The 26933-nt window shown below is 40.4% G+C and overlaps 2 protein-coding genes across 3 annotated transcripts in view; one reads left to right on the top strand and one right to left on the bottom strand.

The window, feature by feature from the left end:
• The first annotated feature begins 7223 nt into the window (after window positions 1-7223).
• On the top strand, window positions 7224-8192 carry LOC109421968 (mitochondrial coenzyme A diphosphatase NUDT8). The gene is made up of 2 exons (XM_019696605.3): window positions 7224-7623; window positions 7691-8192. The coding sequence occupies exons 1-2, from the start codon at window positions 7326-7328 to the stop codon at window positions 8113-8115; spliced, it is 723 nt and encodes a 240-aa protein (XP_019552150.3). The 5' UTR covers window positions 7224-7325; the 3' UTR covers window positions 8116-8192.
• Window positions 8193-11384: 3192 nt separating this feature from the next.
• Window positions 11385-26933, bottom strand: part of LOC109422034 (chloride intracellular channel Clic) — a 226401-nt gene continuing 210852 nt past the window's right edge. The window contains exons 4-7 of one of the 2 annotated variants that reach the window (XM_062844884.1): window positions 25749-25991; window positions 25569-25679; window positions 24828-24845; window positions 11385-13035 (exon numbers count right to left, since the gene is read on the bottom strand). In XM_062844884.1, coding sequence (XP_062700868.1) covers window positions 12955-13035; window positions 24828-24845; window positions 25569-25679; window positions 25749-25991 — 453 coding nt within the window. In that variant the 3' untranslated portion in view covers window positions 11385-12954. The remainder of the gene's footprint in view (window positions 13036-24827; window positions 24846-25568; window positions 25680-25748; window positions 25992-26933) is intronic. The other variant, XM_019696674.3, reaches the window with a different exon arrangement.

The raw sequence follows: 26933 nt of genomic DNA on the forward strand, positions 1-26933 counted from the left end.
TTTCGCGTAAGATCATTTGTTCCTCGTAATGCACTTCTGAAATTTTATTTTGGATGCATACATTCTCACCTCCAATACCTTATCATTGTTTGGGGTCATGCCTGCAAATCGAAACTCAAAAAATTACAAGTCCTGCAAAACAGGTGTTTAAAAATTATCTACCTTTTGCCACGATTATATCCTACGCAACAACTTTACACAAGCTTTAAGCATAACGCGTTACCAATACGGGGGCTATGCGATTTACAATCATGTTTATTTATATATGATACTATCAAGAACCCTGATATGCATCACAATTTAACACTACCATCAAGAACACATAATCATAATACAAGGCATGCAAACAATTTGGCGCGATCTAAAGCTATGAGTAACCTTGGTCAGACGAGGATAACTTTCTACGGACCTTCTGCATATAACAATATACCTGAGCGACTTAAAACGATGAATAATAGGTTATTATTCAAAACAAACTTGAAACTGTATTATAGATCCAAAATCAACACCCTACTAATTTGAAAATGTAAATCCATATCAACTGCCAGTTTTCCCTTGTAATGTCTACACTCTGTTAAGTTTCAAATGTTTAGGTTTATTATTTAGTCTATGCGTTTATTAGTATATTATTTAACTCTTTAAATTTAGTTATTTAGTCAATTTTCGGGATCCCTTCAAAGGAACAAAGTTCCACTGGGATCCCGTTTTTGTATCTTGTTAATTGTCATCACTTCCGTTCACACACCAATAATTTCGCTTAATTATTAATGTTAAAGAATAAGATGAGTTCACTGCCAGGGGGCTCAATGTAGAGCTTTTTGGTGTGAGGGTAAGTGGTGGGTCATCTTAAAAAAAAATGTTTCAAAGCAGTAATGTTTTCCTATGAAGAAAGCATAATTGAAATATCTTACCATCTTCAATAACCTCGTCAACGCTTAAAGCTTTGCAATCCACCGTGCTCTTTGCCAAATTTGCTATTCGGCATTCTTGCAACATGCCCTGCCTACTGTATCCTTCCGGCATTGGAAGGAATAAGTGTCGTTCCCCCTGATCGTGACATTACTTCCTAAACGAATTCTTTCGTACAAAGTACATGCAAGTGATAGGAACCGAATCCCATGCATGTACTTTACTTTTGACCACCACCAGTCCGACCCGTGATGCTTCGCACTTCAGCCGAATGTACGCTCTGATACCGTTGCAAATGTTTTGGCGATAATGTCCATGTCGTCCGCAAAGCTCACAAATTGACCGGATTTCATGAAAATCTTACCCCAGCTGTTGAACCCGGCTCGTCGCAGTCATACCTTCCAGAGCGATGTTAAAGAGTCCGTCACTTTGTTGCAGTTACTGGCGAAATTTGAATAAACTAAACAGTTTTCCCGAAAGAAGGTTTTCACACCGCTCATCGTTACTTCGATCAGTCCGGTCAGCTTTCCAGGAAAGCCCTTCTCGTCGATCAATGACCATACCTCTGGGTATCCGATTCTTTCGTATACCGCCTTGATGCTTTGGGACCTGGTATTCACGGCTTTTCTGGAGGATTTTCCATACGGTGAAGATCTGGGTCAGATTACCCCTTCCTTCCACTTTTCCGGCAGCAGTTGCGGGTTTCCTGATCCTGACTATCCTGCGCCAGAAATGCAGGTAACCATATTAGGCCGTTACAAATATTTATTTCACTTTTTGTCCCACCACTCTTTGACCGGTCGAGGGGGGGGGATAAAAAAAAATAAAGTATTTAATTTGAAAAATATTTTGAATTTTGAGCAAGACCCGAAATTTTGATAAATATGTTTTAATCTGCCCCCTCAAAATACAAAATCCAGCCAAAAACTTTTGAAGGGGGGGGGGACAAAAAGTTGAATTAAAATTTGTATCTGCTCTATCTGGGCCCATCTTGATGAGTTCAGCTGCGCCACCGTGTTTTGTTGGTTTTGAGCAGGTGAATGGCATCCTGAGCTTCCGTTCTCTGCTGCACTTATGTAACAATTTTCTTCTTTGTCCCCCCTGTCTACATTCTCCACGCCGTTCAGGTGCAGCATCCACCTTTCAATAACTTTACATTCGTACGTCAGGAGGCTCCCATCTTTATTTCTTTAGATTTCCGGCTCACGGCACGAAGCCGAAGTTGCGGGATGCGTTAAGCCTTTGGCAGAACTTCCGTGGCTTCTGAACACCGTTGTCTTCCAAAATCGAACAAATAGTCCACATTATTGAAGGCGCTTATGATAGAGGACATTGGTTCGTTATAGCCATACACTGAACGATGAAATCGTGTTGCCAGCATCCGTCCTAGACTTATTCGTTGAATCCTGTTGAGAGCATTCAAAGATAGCGTTGCGAGAAGATCCGGACAGTCTATTTCACCATTTAATATCTTCGCAGCGGTAACAACCAGTTGAATGATCCGGTGTTGCTCAAGTGTTTCAATTCCCAGCAAGCAACACCGGTCAACGTATGGTTTGGTACAGTTCCTCAAAAGAAGTCGTCGTAGAGCATAGCGCGCAAACCATTTTTCAATGCGTTCCAACCTATCCATCTAACTTGCTTGATATGGGCACCAAACTACGGTTGAGATTTCCGAAATTGACAGAACAAGCGAGGTGTAAAGTGTTTTCAAGCACCGGATATCATCGAAATATTTGGTTGTTCGCATAGAGAATCCCAGCTGTCGATTTGCACGATCGATATTTCCGAGCGATGCCCATTGAAGAAAAGTCTGGCATCGAGCAGCACTCCCAAGTCTTTTACTTTGCTGAATGGATGCACGGTAAAAAATCTGCACTGTGATATGAACGGACTGGCACTTGAATTCGCACTACTATGTTTGATCAGTTTGTTACCATTCGAAAAGGAACATCCAATGCCTCTTCAATTTTAATTGAACTTCACTTTAATTCGTTGTTGACAATGTTTTGAATTCGAATATAGAATTAAACAAAAAAAGTGCTGCTAACCGCAATTCGATACCAGGACCTCGAGACTTACGATCATCCGTTTTACCACTACACTACTTCACATCTGTTAGAGAGGTTCGATTCGAAGCGAAACACTTTCTACCACCTGTCATCTATATTTACTTTCATACCCAAAACAGTCATTATCAAATCAACAGCTTTTCACTTTGGATCGTACTGCTTTGTACACTAGTGCAAATTCAGGCCAAACATGTCTAAAGGTCCTATCTGCAGAAGAGAGGCTCTCTTTGGTTTCTCTCTCTTTCGTTAATATCTCAGCAGTTGATTTGTATTATGATTGTCTCCTTGCATTGAACGATGGTCAAAACAATCGTCTTTCGATTTGTACTGCTACTGCTGTACTGCTGTACTGTTGAAAAGTGTACCATTACATTGCAATAATTGAAAGAGAAAGTGAACAAAGAGAGCCTCTCAAATGCAGATAGGACCTATTGAAATGTTTGGCCTGAATTGAAGTGATTTTTAGTTGATTTCTCCGGTGGGTTTGTTTTGGTTATCAAATCAACACTGACAGCATTGCGATTTCAAAGGAAAAGCCTTTCTGATCATGCTGATTGGGATGTTGAATAGTTAAGGGATTTTTCCCTTACATTGAGCGTGCAGAATTTTTACCGTGTGTGTCGCCAATTTTGCCATGCGAATAGAAGCTGCGCAACGGTGGAAGGTTATCACGAAGATTGATGCTGAGCGTCATTCGATTGATTTCACACCAACGGGCAAAGGCGTTTAGTAATTGTAGGAATCGTTCACAGTTGGCTAGACTTTCAACCACAACATAGATCTTGAGATCGTCGGCGTGTATCAGTCTGGAATCTGCATCCAACGACCAGTAGAGCAGCGACATCGTTGAAGTAAGGCGACGTCCACAAATTACGTAACGCTCTAGCGTGAGGGGGGCGGGGGAGTACGGCCGAGCGTTACGGCCTATACAATTTTCTTAGGATTTCCATACAGAAAAGCGTTACGGAGGGGGGAGGGGGGTAAAAAAATGTCGAATTTAGCGTTACGTAATAAATGGATGCTGCCTAAAGTGCGAAGAGAAACGGCCCAAGATTACTCACTTGCAGTACAGTCCAGAGGAATTAGTGAACCAGGTAGAAGTATACGATCCGATCCTGACGCAAAGCTTTCTGTCGCAAAGGTATGAATCCAACCACTTTACCATGTCGTCCGACGTACCATGCATCGCCAACTTGCATAACAAGATACGATGATCGATTTTGTTGAATGCTGCCTTCAAATCGATGTAGATTGTAGCTTCACCACAAAACTTCTTATAAAGTTCGGCTTCGGTCTTTCTCCCAATTATCGATTTTTCCTCTCAGCGATTTCGATTTCGGATAAGTGGCGGTAGTCAGCATCGTTTTCTCCGATCGATTCTTTAACTTTAACGTTCTCCGAGAATATGAATTGTTCCGTTCTTCTGAATTTTGCAGGATGTCCTATCGAAGCACACTGAATACCCTTGATTAGTGATCTTGTTCACCGAAAGAAGATTCCCTGGCAGCGTCAGGACGTGGTAGACTTGCTTCAGCTTGGTGTTCATAGGCTGTCCTTCTCCGTCGACGCCATCACCGATACCGTTTGCCTTGATTTGTTTCCCATCCGCTACCGTAATGCTTTCCTTGCGGGGCGTATCCAGAGTCTCCAACAATCCAATATCGTTGGTCATGCGTGAAGTCGCTCCGGAATCGAAAACGCAGCATCCACTTGATCCGACATCGCTTGCAGCCAGACACGCTTCACCGACTGTGGCCATCTTCACTTTCTACTTCGGTTTCTTCTAATAATCCATCTTTGCTATCCTTGACGAGCTTCTTGCAATCACGGCGTTAGTGACCTTGCTTGCCGTAGTAGTGACATGTAACCTTCGCACTTGCAGATGACGACCCCACTGGTTCGCAGCCCAACTAACATTTTTGCTATATAAGAGCTTAAACGAGCTTTCTTCCAAAAGCGTTTGCTCCATAAGCTTTTATGCAGCTACTTTTGTTAGTAGGGAGTACTCTTTCTGCCACCTGGCGTTCCTCCTGGTGTCTCCACTCATCCAGTAACTTACCATTGACGAGTTCGAGAATAAGATTCCCCTGCGTGGTATTTCTTTAAATCGTCACACATGTCCTTCGCTGTTCCGGCCCGGATGACGTGACCAGGTTGGCAATCTACAATCGACAGTCCGATAAGCGCCCGCCAGCCGATTCAATTGCATTGAAACCCCTCAGAATACTTCCATGAGACTCCTGTAGGCTTCCTTTATACTCTACCGAAGCCCCCTGGGAACGCCTGATGCTCTCTCAAGCGCCTAGAAACTTCTATAGAATTCCAGTAGACATCCCTTAAAACCACTGAAGCTTTGTTAACGTATTTGTATACTTTTGATACCCGTAAAAATAAAAATGGCAAAATATGGTGGACGATTTTATTTCGGATGCACTAGGTCATAGGCCCATATAGCCAAGGCGGTAAACGCACGGGTATTCAGCATGACCATGCTGAGGGGGACGAGTTCGATTCCCGGTCGGTCCAGGATCTTTTCGTAAAGGAAATTTCCTTGGCTTCCTTGGGCATAGAGTATCTTCGTGCCTGCCACACAATATACACATGCAAAATGGTCATTGGCAGAGGAAGCTCTCAGTTAATAACTGTGGAAGTGCTCATAGAACACTAAGCTGAGAAGCAGGCTTTGTCCCAGTGAGGACGTTACGCCAAGAAGAGGAGAGGAGGACATCGGATAAAATCCCGAACAAACCGTTGAACGATTTTTGTACTCGACCGATGGGTCGTTTGCGAATATGTGGTGGATAAATGAAAGGCGTAGGCTTTCTTTGAACTCTACCAAAGTCTTTTGGGAACCCCTGATACTCAAATGCCTTGAAAACCATTAGAAACTTCTCTGGAATTCCAGTAGACATCCCTTAAAACTACTGATATCCTTTAAGAACTACCCATTATCATATTCAGAAAATCTACAACTACATCTAGATCTACAGCACCAAGGGTTTATCTTTTGGTGGCATAGAGTTATGTTTAAGGATCAACTAGGTTTAGTGGAGTTCATAGTATGTTAACCTACGTAACACCACCACCAGTACCACGCCAACGCTGAGTACAAAAAGCGAGATTTTTTCAACGTGTCGTAAGAAAAATACAACAGCGCGATCGCTCGAGGGTTAACAGAGAGTATGAGAGTATATTTCGAAATATTCAAGATTATCCAAACCTGAGACGAGACTCGCGAAGATGGTCTTCTTTTTCTCCACTTTGTTATTTTTTTCTTCTTCCTATCTGTGTTGACATTATGTTTTGGGCTGGTGGTTCAAACACGTACGTGACCGCATCACCTCACATGCAGTGTGACTGAATCCCATTTACGCACAAAATCATGTTGAGGTGAAATTTTGCATCGCAAACAATCGCCAAGCAAAGTAATCATTGGAATATTTTGTTTTCAAGTTATTTTTGACAGTACAGGAGAAGAAAATGCTGCTCGGAGTGAATTTTGGCTTCAGAATTTTTCTCGGATAGCAATACTTTACTCGTTTTAGGTAACGTAATCAAACGGGCTACAACTGACAGCTCAGTTGGGCTGCACTTGACGTTACTTTTTTTCCTCTTCGCGAGTCTCGTCTCAGATCCAAACTATTCTGCAATTCAGAACATAGGATCTACAGACGTAACAACTTTTTTTTATTTTGGATTGCGCAACATTACCAATTATAAAGACTGATCTCCGTGAAGCTCAAGAGACATTGTAAAATATTTACAGGATTTCCTGTAGGTGCACGAACTTCATGAAGCTGTTCTTGAGTTCAGAACTAGAAGGTAGTGATATTAATATTCCCATCATATACTTCTACTAGATGTATTGCTAGACACTCATGAGAACATTCTGGGATGCTGGAGATTTTCAGCATCTGTACATTTACTATGCTCAGCTTAGACTATCAAATATCAAATAAACCAGGACATGGGTCAAGGGTAACACCTTGCATCAAGATAACTGCATCAATCAATTATTTTCTTTTAAGCCTATGTAGAATCAGCAGGCATTAACTTATTTTTGAGACTTAGACAACTTTACAGATATAATCTGCAGGTGGTGTATCTTCCACTCCACCTTCTTTATCGATATGGACATGAACTGTTTGTCTGGATTCGACGCATGTGTTGCAGCTACTCTCCACTAGAGCGTGTTTTCAGCACTCTGCCTGAAATAGCCGAACAGCTGATGTAATCAAATAACACAAATAAAACTACTTGCACATACTCCTTGTAGATATCAAAATCACCCGCAAGAGCGGGTGTTTTAATTACTTTATATCGTTATTTTTCTCATGCAAAAATATGATGACCACCACTGCCAGAATCACGTTTCTTCAGCAACCACTTCGCCACTATTGTAGCACCAACCCATCATCATTAGCCAATCTACTCAACCCTGCCTTATTAACCGACCGCTCAATCCAGCAGAAAGTGATAGCCAACTTCCAGGCCCTCCCACGGATACGTCTAAACAGTAAACCCCCAGCGAAACATGCTGCCGTTTTGATCGCACTGTGCCTGGTCGACGGCAAGGTCAGTTTCCTCTACACTCAACGCTCGGTCAAGCTGACGCACTTCCGCGGCCAGGTATCGTTTCCAGGTTCGTTGCTTCCGCTCTGTTCTTCTGAGAATGATCTGATGATATTTACCTAATTGTCTTATTATAGGTGGCATCCGGGACCTGACGGACGCCGACTTCGAGGCGTGTGCGACCCGCGAAACCGAGGAGGAAGTTGGTATACCACGGGACCGGATACAGACGTGGGGTTGCGGTAATGAGCTGGTGCCTAACTTTGGACCGGCTATAACGCCGGTGGTGGGTACGATTAGGGACTACAGTGCAACGCTGCTGAAGCCGAACCTGGACGAGGTGCAGAAGGTGTTTACGGTGCCGATTAAGACATTTCTGGCGGCGGGAAACCGGAGGCATACGCAGTTCAAGGCTGGAGGATATACGGTGCCGGTGTTCCTCGGCGGGGAGGAAATCGTATGGGGAATGACGGGGATTATTACGCACCTGTTCCTGTCGGCGTTGTTACCAAAGAACGTGTACGACAGGCGGTTACCGTTTGTAAAGCAGTATAGAACGTGATATTATGTCAAATTGGTGAACCACAGGTTTTGTTTTAGTTGAATCTTTGTTATGCAATAAACATGTTTATATTTCAACGAATTGATTTATTTGAGGAATGGAATTATCTAGATAGGGAATCCTATTTGGGGTACTTTACACTAATATCAGTCGTTTTCATACGACCAATAAACGACTTGATGTTTTGTACATGGCTAGATACTAATGGGTTAGTGGCTACAGTTTTTGATAAATACGTAGATGATCCTAGGTTAAATCACTGGAATTATTAGAGGAATCTCCGGAGGAATTCCTAGAGGAATCCCCGAAAAAATTCCTAGAGAAATCTCAGGAGGAATTCCTAGAGGAATCTCCGCAGGAATTCCGAGAGAAATCTCCGCAGGTATTCCTAGAGGAATCTCCGCAGGAATTCCTAGAGGAATCTCCGCAGGAATTCCTAGAGGAATCTCCGGAGGAATTCCTAGAGGAATCTCCGGAGGAATTCCGAGAGGAATCTCCGGAGGAATTCCGAGAGGCATCTCTCCCTCTCTTCTTGGCGTAACGTCCTCACTGGGACAAAGCCTGCTTCTCAGCTTAGTGTTCTATGAGCACTTCCACAGTTATTAACTGAGAGCTTCCTCTGCCAATGACCATTATGCATGTGTATATCGTGTGGCAGGCACGAAGATACTCTATGCCCAAGGAAGTCAAGGAAATTTCCTTTACGAAAAGATCCTGGACCGACCTGGAAGGTCCGAGAGGCATCTCCGGAGGAATTCCGAGAGGCATCTCCGGAGGAATTCCGAGAGGAATCTCCGGAGGAATTCCGAGAGGAATCTCCGGAGGAATTCCGAGAGGAATCTCCGGAGGAATTCCGAGAGGAATCTCCGGAGGAATTCCGAGAGGAATCTCCGGAGGAATTCCGAGAGGAATCTCCGGAGGAATTCCGAGAGGAATCTCCGGAGGAATTCCGAGAGGAATCTCCGGAGGAATTCCGAGAGGAATCTCCGGAGGAATTCCGAGAGGAATCTCCGGAGGAATTCCGAGAGGAACCTCCGTAGGAATTCCGAGAGTAATCTCCGCAGAAACTCCTAGAGGAATCTCCGCAGGAATTCCTAGAGGAATCTCCGGAGGAATTCCTAGTGGAATCTCCGGAGGAATTCCTAGAGGAATCTCCGGAGGAATTCCTAGAGGAATCTCCGGAGGAATTCCTAGAGGAATCTCCGGAGGAATTTCGAGAGGAATCTCCGGAGGAATTCCGAGAGGAATCTCCACAGGAATTCCGAGAAGAATCTCCGGAGGAATTCCGAGAGGAATCTCCGGAGGAATTCCGAGAGGGATCTCCGGAGGAATCTCCGGAGGAATCCCTAGAAGAATCTCCGGAGGAAACCCTAGAGGAATCTCCGGAGGAATTCCTAGTGGAATCTCCGGAGGAGTTCCTAGTGGAATCTCCGGAGGAATTCCTAGTGGAATCTCCGGAGGAATTCCTAGTGGAATCTCCGGAGGAATTCCTGGTGGAATCTCCGGAGGAATTCCTAGTGGAATCTCCGGAGGAATTCCTAGTGGAATCTCCGGAGGAATTCCTAGTGGAATCTCCGGAGGAATTCCTAGTGGAATCTCCGGAGGAATTCCTAGTGGAATCTCCGGAGGAATTCCTAGTGGAATCTCCGGAGGAATTCCTAGTGGAATCTCCGGAGGAATTCCTAGTGGAATCTCCGGAGGAATTCCTAGTGGAATCTCCGGAGGAATTCCTAGTGGAATCTCCGGAGGAATTCCTAGTGGAATCTCCGGAGGAATTCCTAGTGGAATCTCCGGAGGAATTCCTAGTGGAATCTCCGGAGGAATTCCTAGTGGAATCTCCGGAGGAATTCCTAGTGGAATCTCCGGAGGAATTCCTAGTGGAATCTCCGGAGGAATTCCTAGTGGAATCTCCGGAGGAATTCCTAGTGGAATCTCCGGAAGAATTCCTAGAGGAATCTCCGGAGGAATTCCTAGAGGAATCTCCGGAGGAATTCCTAGAGGAATCTCCGGAGGAATTCCTAGAGAAATCTCCGGAGGAATTCCTAGAGAAATCTCCGGAGGAATTCCTAGAGGAATTCCTAGAGGAATCTCCGAAGGAATTCCTAGAGGAATCTCCGAAGGAATTCCTAGAGGAATCTCCGAAGGAATTCCTAGAGGAATCTCCGAAGGAATTCCTAGAGGAATCTCCGAAGGAATTCCTAGAGGAATCTCCAAAGGAATTCCTAGAGGAATCTCCAAAGGAATTCCTAGAGGAATCTCCAAAGGAATTCCTAGAGGAATCTCCAAAGGAATTCCTAGAGGAATCTCCGAAGGAATTCCTAGAGGAATCTCCGATGGAATTCCCAGAGGAATCTCCGAAGGAATTCCCAGAGGAATCTCCGAAGGAATTCCCAGAGGAATCTCCGAAGGAATTCCCAGAGGAATCTCCGAAGGAATTCCCAGAGGAATCTCCGAAGGAATTCCCAGAGGAATCTCCGAAGGAATTCCCAGAGGAATCTCCGAAGGAATTCCCAGAGGAATCTCCGAAGGAATTCCCAGAGGAATCTCCGAAGGAATTCCCAGAGGAATCTCCGAAGGAATTCCCAGAGGAATCTCCGAAGGAATTCCCAGAGGAATCTCCGAAGGAATTCCCAGAGGAATCTCCGAAGGAATCCCCAGAGGAATCTCCGAAGGAATTCCCAGAGGAATCTCCGAAGGAATTCCCAGAGGAATCTCCAAAGGAATCTCCGAAGGAATTTCTAGAGAAATCTCCGAATGAATTCTTAGAGGAATCTCCGAAGGAATTCCATGAGGAATCTCCGCAGCAATTCCTAGAGGAATCTCCGCAGGAATTCCTAGAGGAATCTCCGCAGGAATTCATAGAGAAATCTCCGCAGGAATTCCTAGAGGAATCTCCGCAGGACTTCCTAAGAAATCTCCATAGGAATTGCTGAAGGAATCTCCGGAGGAATTCCTAGAGGAATTTCCGAAGGAATTCCTAAAAAATCTCCGTAGGAATTCCTAAGAAATCTCCGTAGGAATTCCTAAATAATCTTTCGTGAGGAATCTCCGCAGGAATTCCTAGAGGAATCTCCGCAGGACTTCCTAAGAAATCTCCGTAGGAATTCCTAGAGGAATCTCCGGAGAAATTCTTAAAGGAATCTCCGGAGGAATTCCTAGAGGAATCTTCGGAGGAGACCCTAGACGAATCTCCGGTGAAATCTCTCGGTTTGTTCTGAGATAAAAGGAATGTGATACCACCAACTACCGATCCAGCAAAAACGTCCCCATTTCGCATTAATGTCGAAAAAGATTTAGACCTTTATTACAACTACTATTTTTCCTCTACTTTCTGCTTGTTTCACCTTTCTTTTACTCCATTCTGGCATAATATAACACAAGTTGCTTGCAGTAAATAATTCCCAACAAATAAAAAAGTTCTTACTGCTCCTTTCTCCAATTTTCGATACTCGCGCGCGTGAACGAATTGCATTTAACTGGAAAAATTGTTCCGAATTAATTGCTAAGGATAGCTGAACAATCTTTCTCTGAAGCGTTTAAAAATGTTTGATCAACATCGATAATTGCTTGCGTTCTATATTCACTGCTTGTTTTTTTTCTCGTTATTTACAACACGATTGCGTAGGTTGTCTCTCTCTATTTTGATTGAACTCTGCTTAGCAAACTAAAATTCTTAAAATTGAAATGTTATGATTTCTTTCAGTGCGTGCCACTGTGCTGATTCGTTGATAACTGTGAGTTAGGCAAATGTTCGAAGTTTGAAGTTTGAAATTTGAGACACGGGAAGTGTTGCCAGGGACAAAGCGAAACAAAGCTAGATTTTGTACCAATTTTTAGAACAATTTTAGAACATAATAAGGCATTCTTTGATAAAAGTTTTTACACTACTTTGCCGCTACTTCTACTACTGCTAACATCTACTACCGCGCGTACATCGAAAGCGATTTAAAACAAGTATAAAACATTGATGAACTTTTTGTATTTTTTTTCTTATTACTCATGATTAACTTTAATTTTTACTTCCAGTTTTCGTATCGCACATTGCTAAAGCCGTCTTGTGTCTTTTCTCTCGATAAATCATCCGTTACAACTTATAAGGCTTGCTTGTTAAAATAGGAAAACTACAAAAAACGATACAATTAACAACGAATTCTCTCACCTCCTTTCCACTCACAGTGTTAAGCTCTACCTTAGAATTAAACTTTACATTTGTTGTTTCTCGGTTTTCCATCGAGAGTGGTTTTATGATTCACTCATTTTTCACCGTGTTACCATGTTCCGCTCCGTGACGATCCCGGGATTGCAGAATCCAACAACTGTGTTAACTGTGGCGCAACCTTGGATCGTGATGCGAATTAATAATGATGGCCGTTGCGAAGCAAAACAAAATTCTACAACCAATAGGTAATTGTTGTCTTAAAAAAGGGGGATGCGACTTTTTCTTTTTTTTCTGTATATTTATATAGGATCACCATTTATGCAAATAAATGATTACTAGTACATACAAGGCGCGAAAGGCGAGTTCGGTTGGCAGCACTGCTGTCAACGCGTGTTGATTATTTTTGCTTCATGTGACAGTTTTATTTATTTACGTTTTTTCATAAGTTAGACGGTAAAGTTTGTTATCAGAAAAAATGGATGGTTTAATGTAAATCGTTATCAAAATCTGTATGTATGCGTGTGTATGTATGTGTGTTTGTATGTATTGCAAATTCTTTCCTTTTCGGACATATGTTTATAGTAGGTCTACCATCTGTTTTATATTAATGGTTGCCAAATTCCCTGGTTGGAATTTTCATTCCTTTTTCCTCCTGCTACATACGTGTCTCCATCATCTATCTAGTGGTCATTTAAGTCGATCGGGATCGACGTGGTAAAGGTTGGGGTTTCCAGTTCCTCGTGCTTCTTCATCTTCAGCATCTGTTTGTGACGATATGTGGAATAAGATGTCGGATTTTGAGGGAAAAGAAAAAAAGCGTTCATATTATGGCTGTTGTAACTTACTGAACTCAACTAATAGACGACATCTACAATCGAAAATAAGCTTGCATGAAAAAACACGAAAATGCAACGAAGATGAAAGGTGATGCAGGAGTGTGATGTTAGGGTGAAATAATGAACGAACAAAAGGCGTGAACGTGCAAAAGCTGTGAATCAGTGGTGAAAGTTGGTTGAAGAAACTGTCAAACAATTGTAGAGCATCACAGCGAATGTTTGGGAATGAAAAAAGGTGTTTGATCGAAAAGTGCTTTGTTACTATCTAAGCGATCTGTCACTATTTTCATCTCATCCTGCTTCGGATGAACTGAAGTGGTGAGCTCGTTTCATGTTGATATTTTGAATCGGTATTTCTTAATGATACAGGTTTTTACCCCGATGCAAATTCATCTTTTATTCTCTGAGTAGAGATTAACTACTGAGGATCAAAACGTGATATTGATTTGATTGAGATAAGAAAAACGAGATCTAAATAATATTGAGGGATTTGCACAAAAGTGCACGCGGCTTATCGCTTCCGAAAGGTACAGCCGCGGTTTTCGCTCCCTGTTTACTTCATTCTTATGGGAAATAACATTGCGGCGTTTCCTACGGCGCGTCTGTTCCTTTCGAAAGCGATAGACCGCGTGAAATTTTATGCAAAGCCCCTTTTTGAAGCATTTCAACGACCGCGCGGTGTTTACGTTTCAAGAAATCTGACAATACTTATTTTTTATCTGGAACATGATGTTTGAACACGTTGAAACACTTTGACATCTATGTACGCAAAATAGAAAACGTGTTCGATGGACAAATTGAAATTTAAGTTGCGAAAATAAATCCACGTACTCCGATGGGAATCGAGCCCACTACTCCCAATGCACTAGACGGGTGCTACTCATTCCTCCAAGCTACTGAGCCACTAGACTGTTTCCGTCACTTGATGGCGTAGAACTGAACTCGATTCCATGGATTGCTTTTTTCACATTCTACATCTCCTTCATATTGGATTAGATAGACGAACATCTCTCACACACATGTATTTTCACTTGGCTTGGTTACCTTAAGTTTAAAACAAGATATGTACATTTAGGGGTGCTGGGGGTAAAGTGGACAGGTGGGGTGAAATGGACAGGGTACAGTTTCATGACTTTTATTGTTTTTCAAAATGTTGCAACGATTGAAGCTTATGCCTAATCATGAATCATTATACTTTTGCTGATCTTGAACATTAAAATCAAATATACCTCTTCAAGATGAAAAAAACTTTAAAAATCACGTGAAAAATCGGAAATGATGTAAAATCTGCTTATAATTGCTAAGGTTTTCTCGTAAGTTTTTTTTTCAAATTATTACAAGTTTTACACCCTATACCAATAAAGTCCACGTAGAAGAATATATTTGACCGAAAAAAAATGTAAGTTTTGTAAAAAAAAAGTTTTGGAAATAATTTTAACAAAATCAGACCGTGGGGGTAAAATGGACAATCGGTTCCAATTTCACCAAAATTTTACATTTTTTTTTGCAAACTTCTGAATCATCAGCCGTCATACCTATCGTGAGAAAGTTGAAGTAAAAAGATATAAAAAATATTTAATATCAACAAATTATAATTTTCATCCAAAACAGTGCTTGTTTTTTACACTATTTTTACAATAATTATTTAAGTGTGCTTCAAAGTTTGTATTAAAAGTTTGAAAAGAACAAAATGAAGGTATCGTATGAAATTTGATAGTTTGTATTTAAAAACATAGAAACAATATGCTGTTATATAACTTTTAACGACTTGTTCATTTTACCCCATAGATTGTCCATTTTACCCCCACCAAATTTTTTTACGCTATTTTGATGCACGATTTGGTGAAAAAAATAATAAAAAAAAACAATATTTTTTAAATGCAACCCCTTACAAGATTTCTAGAGTATATCATTACCTTCCATGTTACTCGGAAAAGCAGATGGATTTGACCGCATTTCCGCGGGAAACGACCAAAATGCTTAAGTTGTCCACTTTACCCCCACCACCCCTACCGTATTACCTGGTCACTCAATTGTAATAGATCGGTCGGGGACCGGCCCGTCAAGAGTCCGATACAACACCGAAATTGTTTGACATACATGTACAAACAGTGTGCAAGATGTTTCAAAAAAATATTTTTACATACATTCCTCGGTTTTCATCTAAAAAAGCCCAAATCTTGTATGTTCCCGACAGTTTTCTTGGGGTCTTTTTTTTTTCAAAAGGTTGCAGTGCCTATTCTTTGTTATACAATTTTCAGAAATGTCATATATTTTCGTGAGAAAAACATCGACTTTTCGATTCGGCCCGCCCAGTTCGTAAGAAGTTAATGAATAAGTTAGCGAGTTTTTTTTATGTGCGTGTGATGAGTTACAAAGTTGGTAAGTTGAAAAATGTGTTAGTTGAGGAGTGAATTAGTGAGTGACTAAATTTATGGGTAAATGAATGTGAGTAAAAGTTGGCGTTTGAATGAGTTGAAAAATGAGAGAGGTGATTAGTAAGTGAGTTGATGAATGAATGAATGAATTGATGATTGCGCACTCGAGTAAGCGATTTGAAGATTAAATTACTTCGTGAGTGAGTGAATTGATAAGTGAGTGAGTAAGCTGATAAGCGAGTGAATTGGTAAATGCGAGAGTGGACGTGTAAATGAGTTGGTATGTACGCTGTAGAGTAAATGAGTTCAAGAGAAAGTGAACTGGTTGATTGAGTTGGTGAGTTATTGAATGAGTGTTTTAGTGAATAACCTGATAAATTAGTGAATAAGGTAATAAGTGAATTGATGAGTGATTGAGTTGTTCAGCGAGCTTGTGAGTTGTGAGTAAGCGTTTATACGGATGGGAGCCACACTGTCAACCGATCTCAGTATATTAGGTTTTTATGCTTCCCCGTTTCAATGCTGTATACGGAAAGAACAGTACCCATCAAATCCCGGGTTTGAACGCTTTTGCTAACAACCGCAATATTGCACTGGTAGGTGTGAGACATCATTACTCTGTTACATCATCACTTTCAACCTATACATTTCAATCGTAAACTTGTGCAATTTGCTGATGCCAGAGGCACATTATCATTTATGCTTTATCACTAACTTTTCCAATGACTTACTTATTTACTCACACATTCACTCACTTACTAATAGGCTCAATCATTCACTAACTTACTAGCTCACTCGATAACCCGCTCACTCATTTATCATCTCATTGACTCAATAACTATGTACCTCAGTACATCACTCACTAACTCACTCATTTACGCATACAATCACTCTTTAACGGGCTTACTCACTCATTAACTCACTAACGCACTAGGTCTCCCTTTTATTAACCCACTCGTTCATCCGCTCACTCATGTATCAACAACTCACTCTATATAATTTACTAACTCACTGCATCTGTCTCTAGCTAACTACATCACTCACTCATTCAGTCGTACATTCCCTTACTAATTCACTAACAGGATCACTCACTTACCAACCCACTCACTCTTCTTCCTGGTGTAACGTCCTCACTGGGAAAAAGCCTGCTTCACAGCTTAGTGTTCTATCAGCCCTTCCACAGTTATTAACTGACAGCTTCCTCTGCCAATGACTATTTTGCATGTCTATATATAGTGTGGCAGGCACTAAAAACTAACTCTATGCTATTGTTCATCAACTCACTTACTCATTAACTCCTTCATGTGTCAAATCACTCACTCACTCCCCACTAATTCTATCATTGACTAGCTCACTCATAAACACGCTTACTTGGTAACTGGCTAGCTAGCTAACTCGCTGACTAACTGACTCACTCATTAGTTAACTCAGTCACTAACTCACTAATAAACTTACTCACTTCTACGGAGGAGATCTCACTAACTCACCATTTCATTCACTCATTGTCTCATCGACTGACCCAGAGCAGAGCTTGCACTCATCCGCTCATCAATTCACTTACCTACAAACTCGTTCACCAACTCACTCATTCAACTGGATGTAGAAAAAGTTGAACGAATTTCTAAAGGGATTCATGAGTGTATACCTGGATGAACTCGGTTCGATAACGTACATCTTTAAGGTAGGGCATGGATAGGGCAACTCAGTTCAATATCCAATAGTTATGTAGGGTATATGTACCATTCCTTGGCCTAATTTGCAAGCCGCCTTGACAATTTTGACCATAACTCATGAATTAATAGCACTATAAATAATATGTTGACTCTATTACACACTCTAGGCAATGCATGTTTCACCAATTGGAAGCAAACTTACGTAAATATTCAAGAATTTACTTAATTAAGCTGAAAAGATTGGATGCGATGGTATGCAACGTTGTTCTATGGTACAAAAATTGGCCTATTAGTGGATACAACGTTGGCCTATTGCTTTCCATGCACTAGAACCACTAATTATCTCATTTTTTCAATATTTCTGCTGAAGTATTATCTCTGTTTGTTCACCAACCTTACTTTTAAATTACATTTTCGCAGCCAAATTTTCAAAAAACTATAAATAAATCACTTTAACTAAAGTTCTTTCTTAATTTAGTAACGAAAACAACGCAACCCTATTATTGTGTTATATTTTTACAGTCACCGCACACAAAATCTTTCTTCCTGTTCGTTCTTTCTGGTTCTTACTCAAGAAATGTTGTTGACTTCTTTTTATCGCTAATTTTGACATCACTTTACTGATGGGCCAAGATTTGGGTACATAGTGGAAAAAATGTCCTCAATATTCGGCCCACATTCAATTTGTAAAATAATTATTATTCGTTTAAAACAAATACACATGTTCAAAATAGCGTCTTTGACCGTCGCATCAAATGTTCAGTTATTGAAAAGTCAATTCGAAATGTTTCAGACTCATGCCATTTATGATCATGTGTATAGACTACCCACTAAGCCGAAGAATCATGGCGTCTACAAATGCTAAACAAAGTGACATTTTCATTCAATTTTAATTGCCCAAAGTTCTAAAATTGAAACGAAATGTTACAGTTGATTGGCGCATAGCTTTTCCGATATCCAGTTATGCGTGTTTGTTTGAGATTTTGGTTGACATTGAGATAGGCCGAACGAGGGGACTATGCCAACGAAGCATCCCGATACCCTATGCAGTACTATCTGCGAGTACGCTTTGTCCCTGTCCCTGTCTGAGGACATGACGTCCTAAACATTTTTTTCAGAAACTGATTACAACAACACATTCATGAAAAAAGAACTTTGAAAAAAATTGTAGAAAAAATCTGTGATTAGATGGGAATTCTGAAAGGAACCCTAGAGAAAAATCGAAGGAATCTTCTTAGAAGAACTTCGGAGTTCGGAATTTTCAGACAAAGTTCTGAAAAAATAATCAAAAGAAACTACTAGAAGAATTTTCGCAGCAACTACACTGCCCCCACTCGCATAATAGTCCTATTTGACTTTTCATCACTTTTGAGTTAACGTTATGAATAGTCATCATTTTTGATGTACAGTATGCGGCAGGAAAAAATGCGAAAGTGTTTTTCAACTTCAAACCTCATTTTCGTCCATTTGACATTAACCAATCTATGTTTCAACGTTCCATGATCTATAATAGGCTAGTTTTCTGAAAAGTTAATTAAAAAATTTCCCATTTTGGTCACTAACCTTTACAGGGCGGCGCCTGAAGATGAAGACATCCAGAATTTTCCAACCGCAGAAAATCACACAGGTCGCTAAATTTCGCATCTGATAAAACAAAATTTTTAATTTTCTCTACAATATCATCAAATATATGTACTTATTTCATCTGGTATGTGAAACTACATGGCTCTGGATCAGTGTGGTCTGGTTGTTCATCGAATTTGAGCTAATTTTGTTACTGTTATAGTCATTTTGTTTAATGACCATTGGGCGCGCAGTTTATTGATATCCGCTTATTAGGCCTACATTATCACATGTTAAACATCAAATATGTTCATTTTTATTTTTCAGTGCTAGAATATAGACATTGACTGATACACTGTCATGAAAAAATAGTCATATATATCCCATATTTAGCGTGTAATAGTGCCTTGAACTTTTCGCATTTTTTCCTGCCGCACCCTGTACTTCCGAAACAACAATAAAAATTACGAATTTTTATGTCAATGTGTGAAAAAAATACCAAGTTATGAGCGTCCCATATCAAAAGTACCCGCATAACAGTCCCATCATGGACTTTTGTGTTACTTAACACAAAACTGAACAAGTTTGTAGTGATTGTAATATTTTTTACAGTTATATATTCATGTGCAAAGCAATCTGTGAAAGTTTCGAGATGATCGAAATATTTTTCAAATTTTGGCGATTTTTCAAAGTTTTATATGGAAACAAGTTTTCAAACTTCAAATGCCGTTTTCTCAATTCCTACTTTTTGCAAATGGAACTGTTATGCGAGTGAGGGCAGTACAGCTCGTGGGAGAGTTTTCGGTTGAACTAATGAAAGAGCTCCTGGACGAATTTATGCAACTCCTGAAAACAAATTGCGAAGAAATTTCAGTTATAGTTTTCGGAAAAATCTCAAGAATAGTTCCCGGAAAAAAACTTCTAGAAGAATTATCGAGGAAAATCCTGAAAAAACAACTCTCGGAAGAAAGAATTCTCCGAGGAATTCTTGAAAGAAAAAAAAATCAGAGAAACTTAAACTTCTGGACGAATTGCCAAAGCAACCGCAAGGAATAATTCCCGGAAAAAATCTGAAAGAGAGAATTACCGGAGATTTTTTTTGAGGAACTCTCGGTAATTCCCGGGAAGAATTCACCGAAAATTCTGAGAAACTGGAACTCCAACGTTACGTCAAGAAGAAGAAAAACGCCTAGATGAAGTGCCAAAGAATCTACAAGGAACAATTTCTGAAGGAATTTCTGGAAAAGATCCCAAATAAAAATCTTCTGGAACTTCCGGAAGAATTTCCGGAGAAAAATCGGAACGACTTATTAGAGGAACTTTGGGAAGATTTCCCAGAGGAAATTCCAGAAACATTTCCCAAAGAAAGTCTGAAGGAACTTCTGCGGTGAAAGTAGTTAGAGAGCGCTTCCGAGTGAGATGAAGTCAAGAGTGAGTCGTGAATGGGTCTAGATTGAGTAGGCTGTGGATCGAGTGTAGGCCATTCAGTGAGCCATGAATGAGCAGAGAACAAGCTGAGTGGAAAATGGGACGAATGAAGCGTGTACAATTCACAAATAAGTCCATTAATAAGTCCATAGTTCGTCGAGAGTAAGTTGATACCGGGCAAGATAAGATCAAGAGCGAGTCGTGAATGAATCCAGTGGTGCGGGACATTCAGTGAGCCGTGAATAATTCGATAACAAGCCAAGTTGTATAGAAAATGAGACGAATCAGCTGTAAAGGAGTGGAAAGTGAATGGACACCGAGTCAGGAAACACTCAGGAATGTAATAATTAGTCCCTGGAGAGTTAGTCGAGTGCAGGTTGCCACCGGGCTACATAAAGTCAAAAGTAAGCCGTGAATGAGTCTAGCTTGAGTGGGCAGAAAGTCGCGTGTTGGACGAGGACAAACCGAGAGTGAGTCGACAACAAATCGAGTAGGTGAAAAATGAGACGAATCGGATGTAAATGAGTTGAAAATGAATGGACACCGAGACAGGACACACTCACGAATGAGTTGCAAGTAAGTCCTCTAGTTAGTCTAGATTAGAGTGGACTAAGGATTCCTGTTGAATCAAGGCTACCACTTGAAAAGTATTGCGGATTTGGAGAAATATTTGAAGCAGAATAAGTCTAAATTGAGTTGAGTGAAGGATTCTAGCATGGATTGAAGTGAGTGAGTGGATTATTTAGTTCCGTGAGAAATGATTTGAAAATGAGTACAGAGTGCCGAAAATGAATCTACAGTGAGTCAGTGAGGAGATGATTGCAACTGATTAGAGAATATTTCGCTCTAGGGCGAGTCAGAACCATCTTCAAACAGGTTCTTCAAAGACAGAAACGAGAAAACTTCTGATGATCGCATCCAGACGGAATGAATGAATGAGTGTGCATGGAGTCGAGTAGGACTCGAGACATGTTTGTCGGGAGAGAGCTGAAAGCAGAGCAGAGCAAAATCCGAGCAAGAGCGGGGAAAGAAAGACGACAGTCAGGGTACGAAAAACGGATCACGCCGAAAAACAAACGCTTTGTCCTAAACGGTGTATGTCGGTAACAAAGGCGCTCCGCAACAAGCGCATGTCAGGCGATGAGAGCAATAAAACAAACATCGCTTGCCGTGCGTGTTCTGATGTTCCGACTTTTCTGCAGAAATTTTCGACCCACATCATCGAATTCATACGCATTTGGACGAATTAAGACTCTTGCCATCCTTAAAGTCGAGTTTCAGTTGTAAAACAATGCGAAAATCACGATGTGAACAGAACGAGACAAATATTCCTACCGTTTTTGTTGTGAACAAACTCGGGAGCGATTTTGTCATTATCTGCTAACGAAAAAACAAAGCGTTGTTGCCGTGCCTTCTTTGTTGTCTGTTTTTCGCTTGCGGTGTCATATTCTGCGTACCCTGACGACAGTGAATTACAAGAGACAAAATTGAATCGAAAGAGAGACGAGCAGAATGCTTCGAAAGAGATGCGAAAATGAAACGAGAGAGAGAAAGACGAGCAAAATGAATCGAAAGAGAGACGAATATGAATTGAGAAAGAAACGAAAGTGAATCAAAAGAGAGGGGAAAGAGAATATGGAGGAATAAAAGTGAATCAGAAATGAGACGAAAGTGAATTGAAAACGAGATAACAGTGAATCGAAAAAGAGACGAAAGTTGATCGAGAAGGAAAGAAAATAGAATCGAGAGAGACGAAACTGAACCGGAAGAAAGATGAAAATAAATAGATAGATAGTAGATATGTGCGCCGAACATTCGACGTAAACTCGGCGTGGGACTTCTCAAACAATTATGAACACAGTAAACTACTTTCTAACAATTGGATTACAACAAGTGGACATCTAGCTATGTGCTACTGCAGAATTTTTTTTTGGATTTGATAGTAGCAGCCTTTCTGAGAATGGTTTTCACGCCGCCGCCGCCGCCGATGGCCACGCCGACACGCCGATCTTCCTGGATCGGCTTCAAACAACATAACCATGAACTTTTTCCATCAGTGCATGGATTAACACTCCTTCACCATTCCCCGCTTAAAAAAATATAATTTATTTGATTCTTGATAATTTGGGGAGCCGCATGCCGATTCACACCGATTTCTCATCGGCGTGGCGCGGCGCGGCGGCGCACACGTCTAATAGATAGGTGAATCGGACGAGAGACGAAAGTGAAACGAGAGAGACGTAAGTGAATCGAAAGAGAGCTGACAGCGAATCGAAACAGAGACGACAGTGAATTGAAGAAGGGAAGACCGAGAAGCGAAAGAGAGACGACATAGAATCAAAAGAGAGACGACAGTGAATCGAAAAAGAGACGACAGTGAATCGAAAGTGAATTGAAAGAGAAATAGAATGAATCAAAAGAGAGACGAAAACGAATCGAAAGAAAGACGAAAAATGAATCAAGAGAGAGACGAGCAAAATGAATCGAAAGAGAGACGAAAATCAATCGAGAAAGAAACGAAAGTGAATCTGGAGGGACGAAAGCGAATCGAAAATGAGACGAAAGTGAATCGAAAGTGAGACGAAAATGAATCGAAAGTGAGACGCAGGTGAATCGAAAGAGAGATTAGCCGGGTGAATCGAAAGATAGACGACAATGAATCGAAAAAGAGACGAGCACAATTTTTCGAAAGAGAGACGAAAATGAATCGAGAGAGAGACGAGCAGAATGAATCGAAAGAGTGACTTAAATGAATCGAGAGAGAAAGAGAGAGATGAGAGTGAATCGAAAGAGAGGCGAAAGAGAATCAGGAGCGATGAAAGTGAATCGAAAATAAGACGAAAATGAATCGAAAGAGAGACGAGAAGGGGTTCAATTGGGAAATTCTTGCTCTTTTATTCCAGGAAAAACTTAAGAGTAACATTTTCCGTAATTCCTAAAACAAATCCTACCGAAAAATGAACATAACATTTAAGAAAATTCGTACTTAACCTTCCGTAACTCGCGCGGTTGGCCATTACCGTCAGCACCACGCTAATGCTGAGTACAAAAAGCGAGATTTTTTCAACGTGCTGTACAAAATAGAACAGCGCGATCGCTCGAGGGTTAATGCAGAATGTTTTTCGCATGAAATTATCTAGAAAATTTCACGACACATCGTTCGAGACTCTTTCAAATCAAATTTTCACGAGACGTTTTCAGGATTTTTTATTAAATCAATAGAAATTATTCCAGGTATCTAATCAGGGTTTTAGTCCAATTATTTCCAATATTTTCTACAAAATTTCGTCAGCTAAATCTCCGAAGAATTTTTTCAGAGAACCTGACAGAAAATCCGTTGGAAATTTAACCACGATATTTTTTCGACAGTCCAGTAACAAATGTTCCTAGATTCAGTAATATACGAAAGTTTTTTTTTCACAAAGATCCTTTGAATAATTTTCCATCTTATTTCGTAAGCCGGAACTCTCTATGTTATAATCTTTTGCATGTGTAAGATACGCACTTGAACCGATAATCCGACAAACTGACAATAAATCTAGATTTGATTATGTTCGAGTAGAAGAAATTGTTCCACGAATCACAATCATTCTTTTGGAAATCACACACGATAACGTATTCAGTAAACATTGCAGTACCTTAGAGATAATCAACCGTAGAGCGAGGGTGATTGACTCATCCAAGCAAATAAACCCAAGCAGGAAGAATAAAAAACAACTCACACAGAATTGGTGGGAGTAATGTTTGTACATCGCGTTTTTCGGCGAAAGAAAAAACAAACATTTGATCGCAAACAAAACCAGGGAGAAAAATACGGTGGCAGGCACCATCATCTACGCGAACAAAAGTAACTCGAAGCGCGAAATGAAATCTCGCCGAGAGTCGTCGCCAGGAAGTCAATATTTGCGCAGTTGAAATTCGGGGCAAATACATATACCTACCTACGGTTTGATTCACCTGATTTGCACCCCAAATTGAGAAACGAGCGGTTGAATTTCACGTAGAACGTTGCACAGAATTTACAGTTCGTGTAAGCAGACAGCTAATGAAAAAAAGTTCAATAAACGTCAATGCATTGTATTGTTGCATTAAAATACAGTTTATTGTAACTATCATACAAAGTATCATAAAATAACAAATCTACTCATGGTTGTTGACCATACGATGTATCGTAAATGAGCATTTGACAAGGTTTTCTTTGTATCGTAGTTTTTTTTCGATTATTTATGGTATAATAGTTAATCAATAACCATACATATTATTGTTTTGATATTGTTAAATTTTCTTAACAATAGAAAACTTTGTTGTATTACCATACAGTTACAACAGAATTCATTGTTGACAATAGGATATATTGCAGTGTTAGTGCTATGTATTGTTCTTCGTATAAGAGCTTTTATCCGGAAAGTGTTGTGGACATTTAAGATTTCTCCTTAAAGTTACGCTAGTTTTAAAACAGAATTTAATGTATAACACACAACGCCGTTAGGCTAGGCAAACTGACAGACGCAACACCAAAGAAAAGGCACAAACGATGCTGGTGCAGTACTAGTGCGAGAAAAAGATCAGGATCAGAGAGCAGAGGTATTATAAGCACAGATACACTAACAAAGAATATGTGGGAGAGAAAGAGACAGACGCCATTTTTAAATTCACGTTTTCGCTAACGACGTACCTTAATGTCACCTTTTGCCTGTTTATGGTATTTGTTTTGTACCGTATGGCGGGGAATTGGTACCCAAAATGGAATTCCCAAACGCAATAAGAGTTTTTCATGGACCGTGATGAATGTAGTGAGGGAGATGAGAAAATGAAAATAAACCAAAGCGAGACAGTTAATGTCCGGGGTAATGTATTCGTCCTCTCCGGTAATGTGGTGATGGTTGTTTTTTGTTGGGGTGATTAGTAACGGAGCGTTACTTAACGAGTGAATTGTTTCGTGTGTCAATGGAGCAACTTAAACTTGAATGTTATTTACCTTTCAGACGTAAGATACATCGTCTTTTCAGGAGAAATTGATCATTCATGTGTCGTTGATGTAAGAAACCGCCATAATGAAAAGTCCAATAAAATACAATACATTGCATTGTAACATTGCAATACATTTTATCGAGGATATGAACCATACAAAGTATCGTAAATGAACATTTTACAATATAATTTACTGGTTGTTAAGTATAGTAACAAATACAAAAATCGATTTTTATTCTCGAACAAATCTTTAACACAAACCATATATGTTATTGTTTTGATATTGTTCGAATTGGTTATACAATAGAATGTATTGTATTTTGATTGTTATGTATTCTATTTGTATGAGAATTTTTACCCGGACGTGTGACACCTACATAAATTTCGCCAGAAATTACGGTACCATACGCTGAATGATTCCAACTTCAAATAAACTCAGACTCACCTGCTGCAGTTTGTAGTGGTTGATGATGTCCTGATCGGCGGGACACGACTGCGTGAAGGCATCCAGCTGATACATGTGGTACATATACCGCCACAGGGCCGTTAGATGTTTCTAAAATTATCCCAAACAATCGAATCAAAATGATACATCCAACAACGGACGTAATTGACCTTCACTTACTGGTATTTCAAAGTCTACGAAATACTTTCCGGCCACGCGGATGTGCTGCAGTCGGGGCATCAGTTCGCAGTCGAAACAGCACATGGTGTCTCCGGTTAGGAAGCGGGTGCCCCTCGCCGCCAGATGGTCGTTGATTTTCCGCAGGTGCGCCAGCAGGGCATTGTTCTTGTTTTCGTCCTTCTTGACCAGCATCAGCTTCAGCTTGGAGTACAGGTTCTCGATCAGGGTGGCCACTTCTTTGTCCTGTTGGCGGGTGGGATGGGTAGGTAGAAAGGATATGGGAACATTCGTATATTTGGTCATTGCCAGTTAAATGAAATGTTCTTGATCTAGAGCATCCAAAGTGTTGTGGAATTTTTATCAGTGCAGAAGTGTTTTCCTAACCTTAAATCTATCTGTTTAAGATTGGTTTTGAGCTGAAGGCATTCATTCTAACACGTCAAACAAAACAAAAGACAGCAACTAGATTATCGGAAATTGCTTTCCTTGATGACCAATATGTATTATTTTGTTGATATTCAACAGATATTCTACCCAGTCAACCATGAAAATGCACGCATTACATCGTATAAAGTACTGCTATTTTAAGTCACGAGCGCATATATGTACGGCGGAGGGACAATTTTCATCGTATAAGATGTTATTTTTCGAACTTATTGCGATGTATCTGGTAAAGTCGTATAAGACTAGACATAAATCAACTTATGAGGCATGACTACACCGCAATAAACGACATTCTAATGTTTCATTGCGATAAACATAACTTATCCACATAGGCGTGCGAGCAAACTCACAATATGGCAAATAAATTCGCTTAATTATGTACTGAGTGGTGATTATATGACTTCACTTGGAACTTTATCTTTTTATGTCAGTTCAATTCGCAAAATGTTCGTATTCGCATATAATGCAAGAACAAAGTTGCATAAATACACAAATAAACTCGTAGAAGTGTACATACAAAATCGCATAAGCGAGAATCGTATATGTTGACATAATGCGATTTAATATGTGATAACAAAGAAAGAGCTGCTGTTTGACTATAGCATTGCATTACAAGCTACAAGAAATTACACAGCTATCATTATATGGTTACCGAGTCATCACTTTTGTTTTCGTCGCCCTGATAATCGAAGATGGGTGACGCTAGTCATGAGTGGGAGTGGAAACTGTGCGGAAAATCAC

The sequence above is a fragment of the Aedes albopictus genome, chromosome 1 (assembly GCF_035046485.1).
Source record: "Aedes albopictus strain Foshan chromosome 1, AalbF5, whole genome shotgun sequence".
Taxonomy (NCBI): domain Eukaryota; kingdom Metazoa; phylum Arthropoda; class Insecta; order Diptera; family Culicidae; genus Aedes; species Aedes albopictus.

Coding starts and splice junctions, on each gene's coding strand:
- LOC109421968 (XM_019696605.3), top strand. CDS start 7,326: ATGATGACCACCACTGCCAGAATCACGTTTCTTCAGCAACCACTTCGC. Junction 7,624..7,690: donor CGGCCAGGTATCGTTTCCAG/GTTCGTTGCTTC, acceptor GTCTTATTATAG/GTGGCATCCGGGACCTGACG.